Source organism: Haliotis cracherodii, unplaced genomic scaffold, assembly GCF_022045235.1.
Source record: "Haliotis cracherodii isolate W230 unplaced genomic scaffold, xgHalCrac1.p SCAF_3, whole genome shotgun sequence".
NCBI lineage: Eukaryota > Metazoa > Mollusca > Gastropoda > Lepetellida > Haliotidae > Haliotis > Haliotis cracherodii.
Genome location: NW_027266286.1, coordinates 45,508,201 through 45,521,608, shown reverse-complemented (window position 1 = coordinate 45,521,608; position 13,408 = coordinate 45,508,201). Strand labels below are relative to the sequence as shown.

The following is a 13,408-nucleotide window of genomic DNA, read 5'->3' as shown; positions in this document are numbered from 1 at the left end:
TATAAAAGTTTCCTTACACCCACCAAATCTCAGCAAACTTCCCCTCCTCTATAATAAATGATAAGTCCCTAAGACAGTAGGTGGTGAATAACACATACACACACACTACAGTGTTATGCATGATGTGCAACTATTTACACTCGAGGAAACTTGAAAATGTTGGGAAACCAATGTTAATAAGTCTCAAATTCTAAATTGAACCTAAATAAACGCCCTGACCGGAAATCATTCGTTATTAGGCATACTTATCGGTACTGAACGACAGGAAATTAATAATCTCGTCATCTTTTATTGCCAATTATAAATGATTAAACGCACCATAATTGACGTACATCTGTTACATATGTCCCACCGACAGCCACCACGCAAGGCTGGTTAGAAATTATCAAAGGGCTGACTCGTCGTCCTTTCCCACGCCCGTCGCTGTATATATATACATGCATAGAATATACGGTTCCATGAGCCGAATGTCCCAGCACTTCGCGTCAGGATACGCTATGAAGGCCCTTGTGTTGCTGGTCGCCCTGTCCCTGGCGTATGGAGACCATCTGGACGACATCAAGCAGTTGATGGACGCTGTAGATGAGACCAACTGTCACCACAAAAGCTCAAGTATGTGCCGTATCTGTACCGCACCAATGGAATTATATTTTGACAAAGTAGACAAAGTTGCATCTGGTGATAATAGGACTACAAGTATTATGTTTTTAGAGTGAGTGACTGAGTTGGGTTTAACGCCGCTTTTAACAGTATTCCAGTTATATCACCGCGTGTCAGCTTAATGTTGGAGGAAAGCCCGAAGTGATGCAGGTCTCAGACGTTTACAACTTCGGTGAAACCCACGAGCACGGGTATGGTGCTGACGAACCTAGAAACATAATCGGGGAGAACCGGTATTCGATGCCACAAGCATAGATTTCTGGCTTGCCCAAGGGACGCAACTCTGCACAGCGAATTCCGGCGCCTCAGACGACTGTGCCACCCGTGCCCCCTTTATGTTTTCAGAGATGAAATACAATTTTAATTGAAAAAAAATCACTCTATTATTATCAGGCCCTGTGTACAAGAACTCATCTAGGCCCAGTTTGTTGCTCTTTGCTTCCTGGTCTGCTGGCAATATCCAGATCACGTGAGGTGCAGCTGCCGCTAGATTGTGGTATAGGTGGCCTGTCGTAGACTAGTACAAAATTACTAATCCGTTAGTAGACATCTTTCAAAGAATCTTCTCAAAATTTACGAACTGCCAGACTATTGTCGTGATCGGTTTTTCCGCACTCGTACGGATAACATCGGCTTAATCATCTGGTGTTGTTCGGGCGTTTCCGGGTGTGATCGAGGCATTTGATCAAATTACCCGCCAACTCTGACAGGTGACAACGGACGCATTGAACCCGAACTCACACGACTTTGATCTTCCCGTCATCAAGCTTAATAAATTACGATGTAGGTAATAGGGCTGGGACGGGTAACTCGGGTACTTGGGTCCTCAGTAGGACACTGGTACGCACAGGACTACCCGGATCCGTGGTTAATCACATGATGTATTGTTTAATGACAAAACTTATCTAAAACTCTATAGTTACAATACAAGTCACTAATGTTCACATTTCTTTCTGACAATGCACCCATTCCTTATGACTTTTATATGTTTGAATAAAGATAAAACTCCATGCAGTAAACTTCAGTGTATGCAAGACCAGATCGTTTTACATATGTATCTAAATACATTTTGCCAGGGCTACGGTCAAACGTTTCCAAATCGGACAGTTTGTGCCTATCTCTAAATAACTACAACGGGTACCCGGGTAGGGTCGGGTAATAGGGTGGAGGGTACCCGGGTAGGGTCAGGTAATAGGGTGGAGAGTACCCGGTAGTAAATTTGGACTCGTCCCAGCCCTTGTAGGTAAACAACCTTTCCCTATCACAAGGCTTTCACAACAGTATGTTTACCAAGCTTGCATAGTAAGCTTTACTACACTTAAATAAATGTCCGTTTCTTGGTCATTATGCGCTCCTTGTTGTCAGCTGTTGAATACAATTTGCCGAAAAAAACCAAGTAAATAACAAATGACAAAATGGTCGTTGAAATGGTCAGTTAAACCCCAAGGTTGGGAGCCGAAAAGGTCGAACTTAATTAAAACCGTGGTTAACATTCACTCAAAGAACCCTAGCTAGCACCTAAAATGTTTAAACAACATTGTTTTGATAACCGTAACGGTACTTTAAAATTTCTCTATGATGAGAAAGTTATGCTAAATTGTGAGAGCACTTGCGTCATTCGGTCCTGTGTGATACACGTGAAATACGAGGAGTGGTCCAAACGTTCTAAGCCTATAACAAACAAAATTAACAGTTGTGAAAGTGGGTTTTTTCAACATAATCTCCCTGCTTTTCAATACACTTCTCATTTTTCAATTCCAGCCAGAAAGGAATTTCCTAGAGCTATCTTGATAAAAAAATCATTCACGACAGCTTTCACAGAATACAATGGCCATAACTTTCTTCACCGATTTTGAAGACGTGAGTTTCTTTGGTGCCGGAGAGGTGGAATGGTGCCATTCTATGGCTTGACGTGTTAACTCGGGATCATAGTTGTAGGCACATGTTTCATCATCCGTTACTAATCTCTTTTTGAATTTGACGAAATCCTTCTCAATTAGTTCTAAAATGTCTCTGGTAATGTCAGTTCTTTTTTACTTTAGATTAGAATTTAGAAACTTTGGCACCCAACGAGCAGATATCTTATTCATCTGTGAATGTTCATGAATAACAGTTTCAAAAGATCCATGGCTTAGAACTGTGTTTTCCTCAAGTTCAGCAATGGTAATACGACTATCTGAGAGTATAGTTTTTCTTTCTCCTTTATTGAATCTTCATTGATGTAAGTTGAGGGACGTCCTGACCCTAGGTCATCACCAAGGGTTGTTCTACCAGCATCAAACATACCTGCCCAACGTTTAACAGTGGAATAGCTCGGGCATATATCCTCATACACTTGTGACATGGGGCATGACTTTCTTGGGGAGTACTTTTCTCTAAAGTATAAAACTTCATGACTGCTCGGTACTCGTTCTTTTCCATTTCTGTGTCCATTTGGAACCCTACCACGTTCAACTGGCTATCATTAATATACAAACGGCCTTAAACAATGTATTACATTGACTAGTTCACTTTGTTATGCCATATATTTGAAAGTAAGTCAAGCTTAGAACATTTTTGCCAGCCCTCGTATGTTCCCCGAGCCTTTCGCTCGTGCACTTCGCTCTTTAACGACCCGGGAGTCCCAGGGCATGTGTATAATTAATACAGGGCCAATTTGAGCACTTTTACGATCACCACTACATTATATGACCATGTTGATGGGCAAAAATGAGCAAACATTTGGACCACGATAAAGACAATAGTAATTTCTTTTCTACCTGTTCGTTTCTTTGAACGAAAAGCTACCAAATCAAACGTTCGAACAATGCTTAGAATATCACAAAACATAAAAAGACATATTTCAGCCTTCATGAACGGATTAGCTATCATAGTGAGTAAATATCTAATTGTTCATGTCATAAAGTTTCTTCCATGTCGCCGAGGCAGAAGACTACATACGTTTACCTTTCGTGTGTACCGAGGGTTCGCCAGTGAAGATCCGGTTTAGAATAGGCCTTCAGCAACACATGCTTGTCGCCAGAGGCGACTGATGGGATAATGATCAGGCTCGCTGACTTGGTTGATGCATGTCATCGTATCCCGTTTGCACATGGATCGATACTCATGATATCAATCATTTGATTATCTTGACCAGACTCGATTATTTACTGACCGCCGCCATAGAGCTGGAATATTGCTGAGTGCGGGTGAGTGGGATACGATGACAATCGTGCATCAACTAAACTCCCTTCTCATTGAGCAGGGGCGGTCGGGTAGCCTTGTCGTTAAAGCGTTCGCTCGTCACGCAGAAGACCCGGGTTCGATTCCCGACATGGGTACAATGTGTGAAGCCCCTTTCTGGTGTCCCCCGCCGTGATATTGCTGGAATATTGCTAAAAGCGGCATAAAACCATACTCACTCTCATTGAGCACATGCAACAAAGATTGGATCCACGTGGTGTACTAACCTGTACTTAAATGTCACTGAAAATCATTTTATGTTCTGTTTCACCTGTATTGTTTGTCATGTGTTATTTACTTGTTTTTAAAAAAACTTCCCACAAGCTTAGTAAATAAAATATACTGTTACAGTTATGAGAAGAAGTTTAGTAAATTATTATTAGATAGAATAATTAAGTACCAAACCAGTTGTTCTTTTAAAGATGGATTGTAATCTCTACTAACTGAATAGTAAATTGTACTTATCTACGATAGCCAACCTACTAGTCTAATTGGCAAACATTGACTAGCTGGTTTATAAAGAAGTCTACTAACACGTTGGTGTTTCAGTAGACTGCACACTGCACAACTATTTCTGTCAGCGCTGTTCTAGTTCTGGGCACTACACATTTCTTATTGTTTTCTTGAACCCATCTTCCCGAGGCAAGGGAGTTAACTGTCTTTAAAAGTCCAGTTTCCACCCTTGCCGAACTAGGCCTGATTTCATGGACTCGATCGTAGCGCCACCAGTGGCTGTTACGAGTTTAGTCCCTTCTATGCCTCTCCTAGGGACCAATCAGATTCCACCTCTCGTATCACTTGCATTTGCTTCAAACAAAATGGTGGCACACAGTCAAGACGACCTGATTGATAATCAAGATCTATATTGTAAGAAGTGCATCAAATCACGTGAGCACCTTGATTAAAAACTTGAATAGATTTGGAAAATATCTGGTGGAAACTGGACTTTTAGTCAGTTTTTACTCTTGCCTCGGGAAGATGTCTTGAACCATAATGACACACCATGGTAGAGTTGGATTGTCTGTCAAAACCTGAGCTTAATGACTGTGAAATGTAGGTCTTTGTTATAAACTCACTTGAATAGAATCGTATCCAGGGTGCCGTTGTTCAGAGCGACCTTAGCGCTAAGGTGATCCTAACGCCCATACTTTAACATAGACTTACGACAGTTGTGGGGCTAAGGTTGTTTTATACAACGGCACCTTTTAGCGTGGAGAACTTTATCGTTTCATTATCTCGGGCGGAATATAATTTTAAGATTGAGAAATGTTGATCCTTAAGCTGTATTTTAAGTTATAGTTCAACTAAACACTGCTCATCTTCCAGAGTGTCCACTAATCTATTTGTCAAAGTCTAGTTTCCGCCATGCCACATCAAGCACATATCGAAAGTCCGATCAGAGAGCTCATCCGCGTTCCGAAAACATGGCCGCTGCCATAGCTTGTCGACTTTGCGCCGAAGTTCTTACAATAATTGAGGGAACACAAGTATTTTCTTATTGGTCTTTCCAAGTTTTAAATCAAGTCGCCCAAGTACTGTGCTTGAAAGCGATACGATGATGAGAACGGTCATTTACAGAACTGGTACATTCGTGTGAAAGTGATTTACCGCTGCCAGTCTTTGATACGAATATGCCTTTTTCATCTGACCGCCTCCGTGGCCTAGAGGTAGAGCGTCCGCCCGGAGAGCGGAAGGTCTGGGGCTCGGCATTAAGGGGCTGGTCGGCTCGGAGTCACTGTGTCTGAGTGGGGTATTCATGTTAAACTGCGACATGGTATCTCAGTGGGCTAGCACTATAAATCGGTATCAGTCCGGACTAGTACAAGCAGCCACACACACACGTACATGCACGTCGCTATATAAGTGCAATAATCTTGGGCGCGACGTTAAACCCAATTTCACCTCACCATCTCACCTTTTTCATCTTTTAAACCCCTCAACAATACCCTTTGTATGTCCGGGATAAAATCGCAAGTGTTTTCGAGCAGCTCTTCGTCTTACGAGCTAAGAACTGCAATCTGATTTGATATATATCGCGTTTTCATTACAAGGGGCACAACTCGTGATCTACGCGATCCTAGTCCGAGTCGGAGTGTCGCAGTGGGATGTCGTCTGCTGCACCATATGTCATCTGTCAAGTCACACACACTTTTGAGTGCCTTTGTTGTTTAGTGGGAAGAACGTCTGCCGGAGAGGGGAAGGTCGGGGGTTCGATCCCCTGGCCGCGTCCAACCAAAGTGATGGTACTTGTTGTTGGCCTTGTAACCCTGCCCGGAAACAGCACAAGCAGCCACAATCGCGCGAACATGGATGCACAAATAAAAAATTTATGGACTTCCTCGACAGAACTTAGGGACCGACCATTTGTTATTTTGGATTGGTCTAGGCTGGGATCTCTTTGGAAACACTTACTTAATTTTGCCTTGTGCGTTAGATCCACCAAATTGTTCTCTGGACATGTCGAATCACAGAATAAATATATTCAATTTCAGATCCTCCTTTCAGAGTGAGTGAGTGAGTATGGTTTTACGCCACTTTTAGCAATATTCCAGCAATATAACGGCGGGGGACACCAGAAATGGGCTTCACACCTCTTTTTAAAGAGAATAATAGCATATGAAGCTGTGACCGAACAATATTCGGATTTAATAAAGTCAGCTATTTACATAAACAAGTATCTTTCATGAGCCGTAACCATAGAGATCAGTCTTAAATAAAATATACAGTTCCTCTTTGAGTGAGTTGGTTAAGAACTGTTAATGTAATTTGAGCAATGTGACAGGAAAGTGAAGCTGGTTCGTCACTTTCGTAATTAATGGATCGTAATTTGGGCGAATTTGGGATTCTAAGCATCAGTCAGCGTTTTACGGGCGAATGCGGATCCAGAAATTCGTAAGGGACGCAACTTTTTATGTCTACTTATACCCCCAACCGCCCAATAATGTGACAAAAACAGGAAACACGTCTGGGCAACCAGATCCCCTGTTAGGGCAGAAGGTTTGAAGTATCCAAACAGTTGCCCGTTTCTTCTTTTCTTTGCAGATGACCTACAGCTTCCACACAGCGTTGTCACGCACATACCAGTGTATGAAGATGGAGCTAGAGAAATGTTTGCCAACCGATCTCTCGCAATGGAAGCATATAAAATGACCTTGAACCGAGGCTTCTTTTTCTCAATCATCTACCAGAAATTGAATAAGTCCAGAGACTTTGCGAAACAGCCCGACCTCGTCTACACATATCTCTCCGCCATGAGTGACGTCACTTCCGGACCTGATGATATCGTGGGGTCTGGAATATATTACGATAAGAACACTTCGTATCCAAATTTTTACCGAACCCTATATTTCAACGTCACCGTACCTTTGTTAGGGGCTTACGCGAACCGTATGCAGGGTGCCATTAGGGTTGAAGACGATAGCATTCGTAATTATACACGGCCTGCAACTGGGTCTTCTGCCAACACCTGGTATAGTCTCTGGCTTCCTGACGCGACAAGATACGTTAGGCCCAAGGACGTCTATGGAATAAGTCACAATGGAGATGACGGCCATACTTCAACGTTTTACCTTTACGGTCCAAATTACCAAGTATATGGTGGTAATGTTTACGACAAAACGATGGCAGTGAAGTTTACGGATCCCTATTTTGACTGTGGACGGACAAACAAATGGGTTGTGAGTGTGGCATCCCCTGTTACAGATTCTCTCGCTCGGTACACAGCCTGGCAACATCTATGGAAACCCTTGTAAGTACTTTTGTACTCCCTCATTCATTCATTATTGGGGGCACGGGTGGCCCCGTCGTCTAAGGCGCCGCGATTCGCTGTGCAGAGTTGCGTCCCTTGGACACGCCAGAAACCTATGATTTTGGGTTCGAATCCCGGTTCGCCCCGATTATGTTTCTAGGTTTTTCAGCACCATACCCGTGCTCGTGGGTTTCAGCGAAATGGTAAATGTCTGAGACCTGCATCACTTCGGGCTTTCCTACCACATTAAGCTGACACGCCGCGATATAACTTGAATACTGTTAAAAGCGGCGTTAAAATCAACTCACTCACTCACTCATTATTAGTTACGCTTCCCTCATTCGTTCACTGTTTTTGACCATTCTCGAAATTGTTCATTGTTGATTATCGTATTCCTTGATTTATCCATTGTTGGTTACCACACTCTTTTATTGTTGATTACCGTAAACACTCAACCATTCGTCTTTTATTCATCGCTAGTTAGCACATGCTATCATCATATTCCTTCTTTTATTTTTTATTGGTTACCATATCCTCTTATTAGTTCATTGCTGGTTACCGTATACTACATCCGTTCATCGTTGATTACCGTATTCCTTCATTTATTGATTGTTGGTTGATGCACACCTTCCTTGGTTCAGTCGTGATTACAGTAAACCCTCAACCATTCATCATTGATCATTTGTTCATCGTTGGTAAACGTATGCCCACAATCGTTCATCGCTGATAACCGTATCCCATCACGTCATGTCTTTGGAAATTGAATATACATCAGATAATCTCAACTTACATGCTTTGTTCCAGATTTGTGGCTGAATCTACAGTCGAGATTGATTTCACAAATTTCGATATCAACCCGTGTCCTTATTCGTACGGAAATCCTACCCCGAATTATTTTGCTGGCATCGCCGCCTGCAAAGACACAACTGAAGTAAGCACAAGGGTGGTGGTTTAAACGACCATTGACTGAGTGGGTGCCTTGCGCATGTCAGTGACTTGAAAACTGGGAAATACTTTTCATCCAAACCTGGTACATGTATTAGGGCTGAAATGGTGCCTTTTGCTATGTAGGAATTTTTCAAAATTTGATTTTTTCCCTGTTTCCATGGAAACAAGTATGAAGTATGAAGCGTCGTTTCCGGAGCCGAACTGAATAAGTATTCAACTTCTTTCATCCAAACTTGGTACATGTATCAATCAAGGACTGTAGTGATGCCTTTAGCTATTTAGAACTATTTTTAAAAAAAGAAGATTTCCTTTTTCCATGGCTACAAGTTTGACTTTGGCTCTGTTCATAGTTGTGTGTTTGTCCGGACCATATCTCTAAAACTAAAAGGTATTCTTCCATGACACTTCGCACACACAGCAATCTCATTAAAATCAGATCTTCGTTCTGGCAATGGCTAAACAAAGATCTGAGGACATCCCATTAAGGGTCACGCCAGACCGACCTTGCGCGAATTTTGACCGACCAATGGAAGGACTGACAAGAAGTCGACTTAGTAAATCAGAAGGCAGCTTTCTCGTGCTTTACGGAACTAATTTCAAATTGGCAACTACGCTTCGAAACATATTTGGACAAATTCTCGATTAAAAATTTGAAACCTGAACAAAAGAGCATTCTCGAATAGCAAATATATGGTCTAGATTGTATGGATTCAGTCGTTAAACCCGTAACTATCGTTCGGAATACCCCGTGTTAAAGTTTTCGAGGTTGCACGATTAGAAATCACATTCCGACTGTCACTTTCATAATCTGGTAAGCGACGCTCTGATTGGTCGGATGAAAGGTCGTTCTGACGTGACCCCTAATGGGATGTCCTCAGATCTTCGTTTAGCGGTAGCGAGAACAAAGATGTGTCCGGACAGTCAGATTGGATAGATTAAAATAACAGTCAGATGATTTGTTCTTTTTGCCCAAATATGTGGGGGCGGGGGAAATTGTCATCTTCTGATGACTCTTGTTTGATATGTTTTATCTATTCTTTCAATAGTATCAATCGTTGTATAAAACACTACCTATAACCTAAACCCACTCTTCAGTGGAGTTTAAAATATAGAGTTTCATCTTCCAACAGTGCCAGCCACTGAGTGGGTTCGGGTTGAGCCGTGGTGGGTACGAGTGTGTGTGTCGACCAGGCTACCGCTACAAGAACCACACCCAGACGGAGCCTTTCAGAGGCGTGGATATCGAACTAGCCACGAATGAAGAATATATACACGGGTTCGAATGTGAGGAAATAGGTGGGTAGGAGGTCAGTCTCCTGTAAAACATGTCCAACTGCATTTAAGACTATTTTAGCAATAAATCTCCTCTTTCTTCTAGCTCAAATGACATGATTACAAAGCTCACCAAAATACCCATATAAATTTTCTGGAGCATACATGTTATTAGGCAAAGCAAATAAGTGAAACATTCCAATTGTATCACATTGTTTCTGACCTCGTCATGGATTTGTATAGAGTACTACCTGCGAATACATACGGCCTCGTTGAAGTGTAGTCGCTATTTTTAATCAACGAATCACAGCCTGGTTCCAGCGAGAGGGAAACCAGTGAACCAATGGAAGCTCAGATTACATGGGCATAAACGCAATATACATGTGCCAAAGTCTAACGACCATCTATGTATACACATTTCTTCAAATTCAAAACAATGCACGGAGTATGGCTCCTTTGATTTCAATCAGTTATACATGGCCTCCATTCATTACTGACTGAAATCACACATTTTTCTTTGTTGCATATTGGCCATATGTATTCCCAGGTTATGGGGCACTAAGTGTAAAAGATCTAGGGTAGAAAAGGTCTTCTGACTTGGTTGATACATGTCATCGTATCCCAATTGTGTGGGTTGATTCTCATATCAATCATTGTATTGTCTGGTCCTGACTCGATTAGTTACAGACCGCCGCCATATAGCTGGAATATTGCTGAGTGCGGCGTTATACAACAAAGAGACTCAAAAGGTCACTGTGTGATGTCGACTGTTCTTCAGGGCTTGTGTACTCTATGTTCCACCATGAACACGTGAAGTACTGATAATGTGTTGTCGCCATATAGGAACTTAGAGCATTAGTGAAGCAAGGAAACTCTTTCAATAACCAAAATATCTGAATCTCCTGGAAAATTATTCTTGGGAAATTTGACTTTTGGAAAGACGAAGTCATCCCTCTTGTCATACAGTCTGATAGTTTTTGTCACTCTAAATAGTTTTTAGCACAGATCTAAGTATGAAACGGTTTCATTAGTCTCATTTCTAGCACAGATGGGTAAATCAGAGGAAGGGAATTGGCTACTTGACCATCATTGAACGACATCAGATCATCGATATACCTGACGCTTAAGTTAAACGTCTTCACCATATTCCCGTGTATAGATTTGGCCAATCGTATGCATAAAGAAACAGATCAACAATGTGGGGTAGCACAACCTATGGTCACCACGTTAAGTGACAAATGCCCCATGAATCAAGGAAGTTTGTTGTGCAAGATAATAGTGTACAAAGCTGAAAAACTCAAATGTTTAGACATAATTGAACTTTGTCCTTTTCTGAGATAGCCAAACTTCAAGCAGATCCTCTGAGGTTTTGAAAATCCCCAACCATATATGACTGATGACCTTCCAACCAAATTCCTGGTCGGCTCAGAATATCAAATTGTCAGTTCCTAATACCGAGCGTCTGTACCGCATTTTCAACCAACAGCGAGCTAATTATTAAGATAATTATTTTTCCACAGAAGGAGGGGACCAGCCTGTGTTGACAGACAATGCTGTCCAACAGAGGCAGAGGGTCCTGAACATAACAGCCGATAACTGCCTTTCCAGATCCCCCAGTGACCTTGTTCTCCCCTACAACGAGCAGTTACTCAAGCATTTCAAACCTCAAGGTCGCGTGGCAGTTCGTCTAGCTCACTTCCTAAGCAGCTTTCTTCAAACACAGTTCAACCCAGGAGAGGACAGTGAGCTAAAGCCTCAGCAAAGCCTGAACAAGGACCAACTGTTTGCTGAAGTCGCTGCCAATGTTCTTGGTGATATTCAGATAGTTGCCAGTGATGCCTACATCATGCTTAGCACCGAGGAGATTGTAAGTGTGTATGTAACCAAGAAGATATCTCCATCTGACAATCACCCGAATGATCATGTTGTGAAGTCCTCATCCATGACGAATATGACAGAGTCTGTCTTCTCAGATGAGCAGAATGTATGGAAAACGTCTGTGTCTGGCCTGAGAACAATCAATGCCAAGCCATGGATGAAGATTATACCCAACGCACAGACTCTGACCCAGATGGGGACTTGGACGTACAAAGTTCCGGATTATGAACAAGGGAAGTGGGGAGCCCCGACATTTGTGTGTGACAGCCGTGTGATGGAGTGGACGCTGAAGTACACCATCCCGGTATTTGGGCTCGGTGAAACTGGAAGCAGTCTCAAGTTCAGGTGAGGAAATGACAACTTAGTGTGTTTAACATTATCTTCGTACTAGCATCCGTTTTATCCTTCGTGAAACTTTGTGTTAAGACAAAGACTACCTCGTAGCCACTCAGAATTATTATGTGCCACTCGTAAAATAATGCTGAAGGTCCCTTACCAAGGCACGATTATTCAATTTGGGACAGTTACTGCGCAATTCATCAAATTTCGTAGGTTACATTCTAAGTAATCATATATACCTAACGTGTGTGGTTTCTGTTCTTGCAGGGGAGCAGTGTCGGTGTCAGTGTCTGTGCCCATGTCCCTGCTCAGTGATGTGTAGACACAGCCAAAGGAATCTTGCAAGAAATAAATCGATTTTAAAGGTTTTATTACATTTTTGACATCCTCACTCTTGTAGATGATTCTATTCAAACGCTATCCACACTCAAGAAACAGAGCCACCCAATACCTTTAGTTAGTAATTCACAAACACTCAAAAGCCATCAAATGTAGCTGTGAGGTAGCTTAGTTGATGGCTGGTCACAAGGGACGTCATGATTGAATATAATGTGTGAAGGTCATTCTTGGTGCCCCCAGCCAAGGAAGAAAGCTTCAGGCGAAACCCATTTTGACTCAAACGATGTCCTCATGGCAGCTGGGTAGAACGTTTTGAACAGCCAAGAGTATGGCTTCTACGAAAATCTCTGTCATCAACTCTGTCATCAACTCTCGTCATCATTCTGGTACTTGTTCATCAATAATCCATACTCATATCATGTACACGTATTTTAACATTTTCCACAAATGGTGTCAGTTGAATGTCTTCTTGATCTTGAATAATTTTCGAGGATTACTCTTTCTCTTTTGAACATCTGCCCATCTCTTAACAGTGGCGAAGGAATGAGCATCAACCCCTGAAGGTGACCACATGTCCGCATGGATGGCTGATGGAGATAGCCCTTTCAGTTGGAGATACTTGATGACAGCACAGTCGCCAATTTTGTCCATTTTCATCACCTAGTCAATTTGATGCTCTTTACATCGAACTGTGGCACTGAAGACCACTACACCACCCATGCCCCCCTGACACATCGGACTTCCGTCTTTTTTCTCCGTTTTATTCCCAACTCAATACAAAAATTTCTAGTGAAAACAACAGAGAAATGCTCGGCTTTTAAGGTCTAGGGCAGGATAATCCAGTTGTATATAGCACAGAACCTTTCTCAACTTGCCGCACCGTCTGGTGACATGCTGTGAGGACCTGATATTCACAAGTCGGCTCTTACAACCACCAATAACATGACAATTTAATGAGAAATGATCAACTAGTCTCACCCTTGACTGGGTTACCCGATTGCA

General features: G+C 42.2%; 1 protein-coding gene across 1 annotated transcript; it reads left to right on the top strand.

The window, feature by feature from the left end:
- The first annotated feature begins 477 nt into the window (after positions 1 to 477).
- Positions 478 to 12,590, top strand: LOC139474523 (uncharacterized). The gene is made up of 6 exons (XM_071257576.1): positions 478 to 612; positions 6,925 to 7,630; positions 8,435 to 8,561; positions 9,709 to 9,874; positions 11,371 to 12,073; positions 12,335 to 12,590. Exons 1-6 carry the CDS (start codon positions 498 to 500, stop codon positions 12,387 to 12,389), a joined length of 1,872 nt encoding a protein of 623 aa, XP_071113677.1. The 5' UTR covers positions 478 to 497; the 3' UTR covers positions 12,390 to 12,590.
- The last annotated feature ends 818 nt before the right edge of the window (positions 12,591 to 13,408 follow it).

Excerpts from the sequence above, each read along its gene's own strand:
- LOC139474523 (XM_071257576.1), top strand. The coding sequence starts at position 498 with ATGAAGGCCCTTGTGTTGCTGGTCGCCCTGTCCCTGGCGTATGGAGAC. Across the intron at positions 613-6,924 it reads CTGTCACCACAAAAGCTCAA|ATGACCTACAGCTTCCACAC; the intron begins GTATGTGCCGTA and ends TTTTCTTTGCAG. Across the intron at positions 9,875-11,370 it reads GTTCGAATGTGAGGAAATAG|AAGGAGGGGACCAGCCTGTG; the intron begins GTGGGTAGGAGG and ends ATTTTTCCACAG.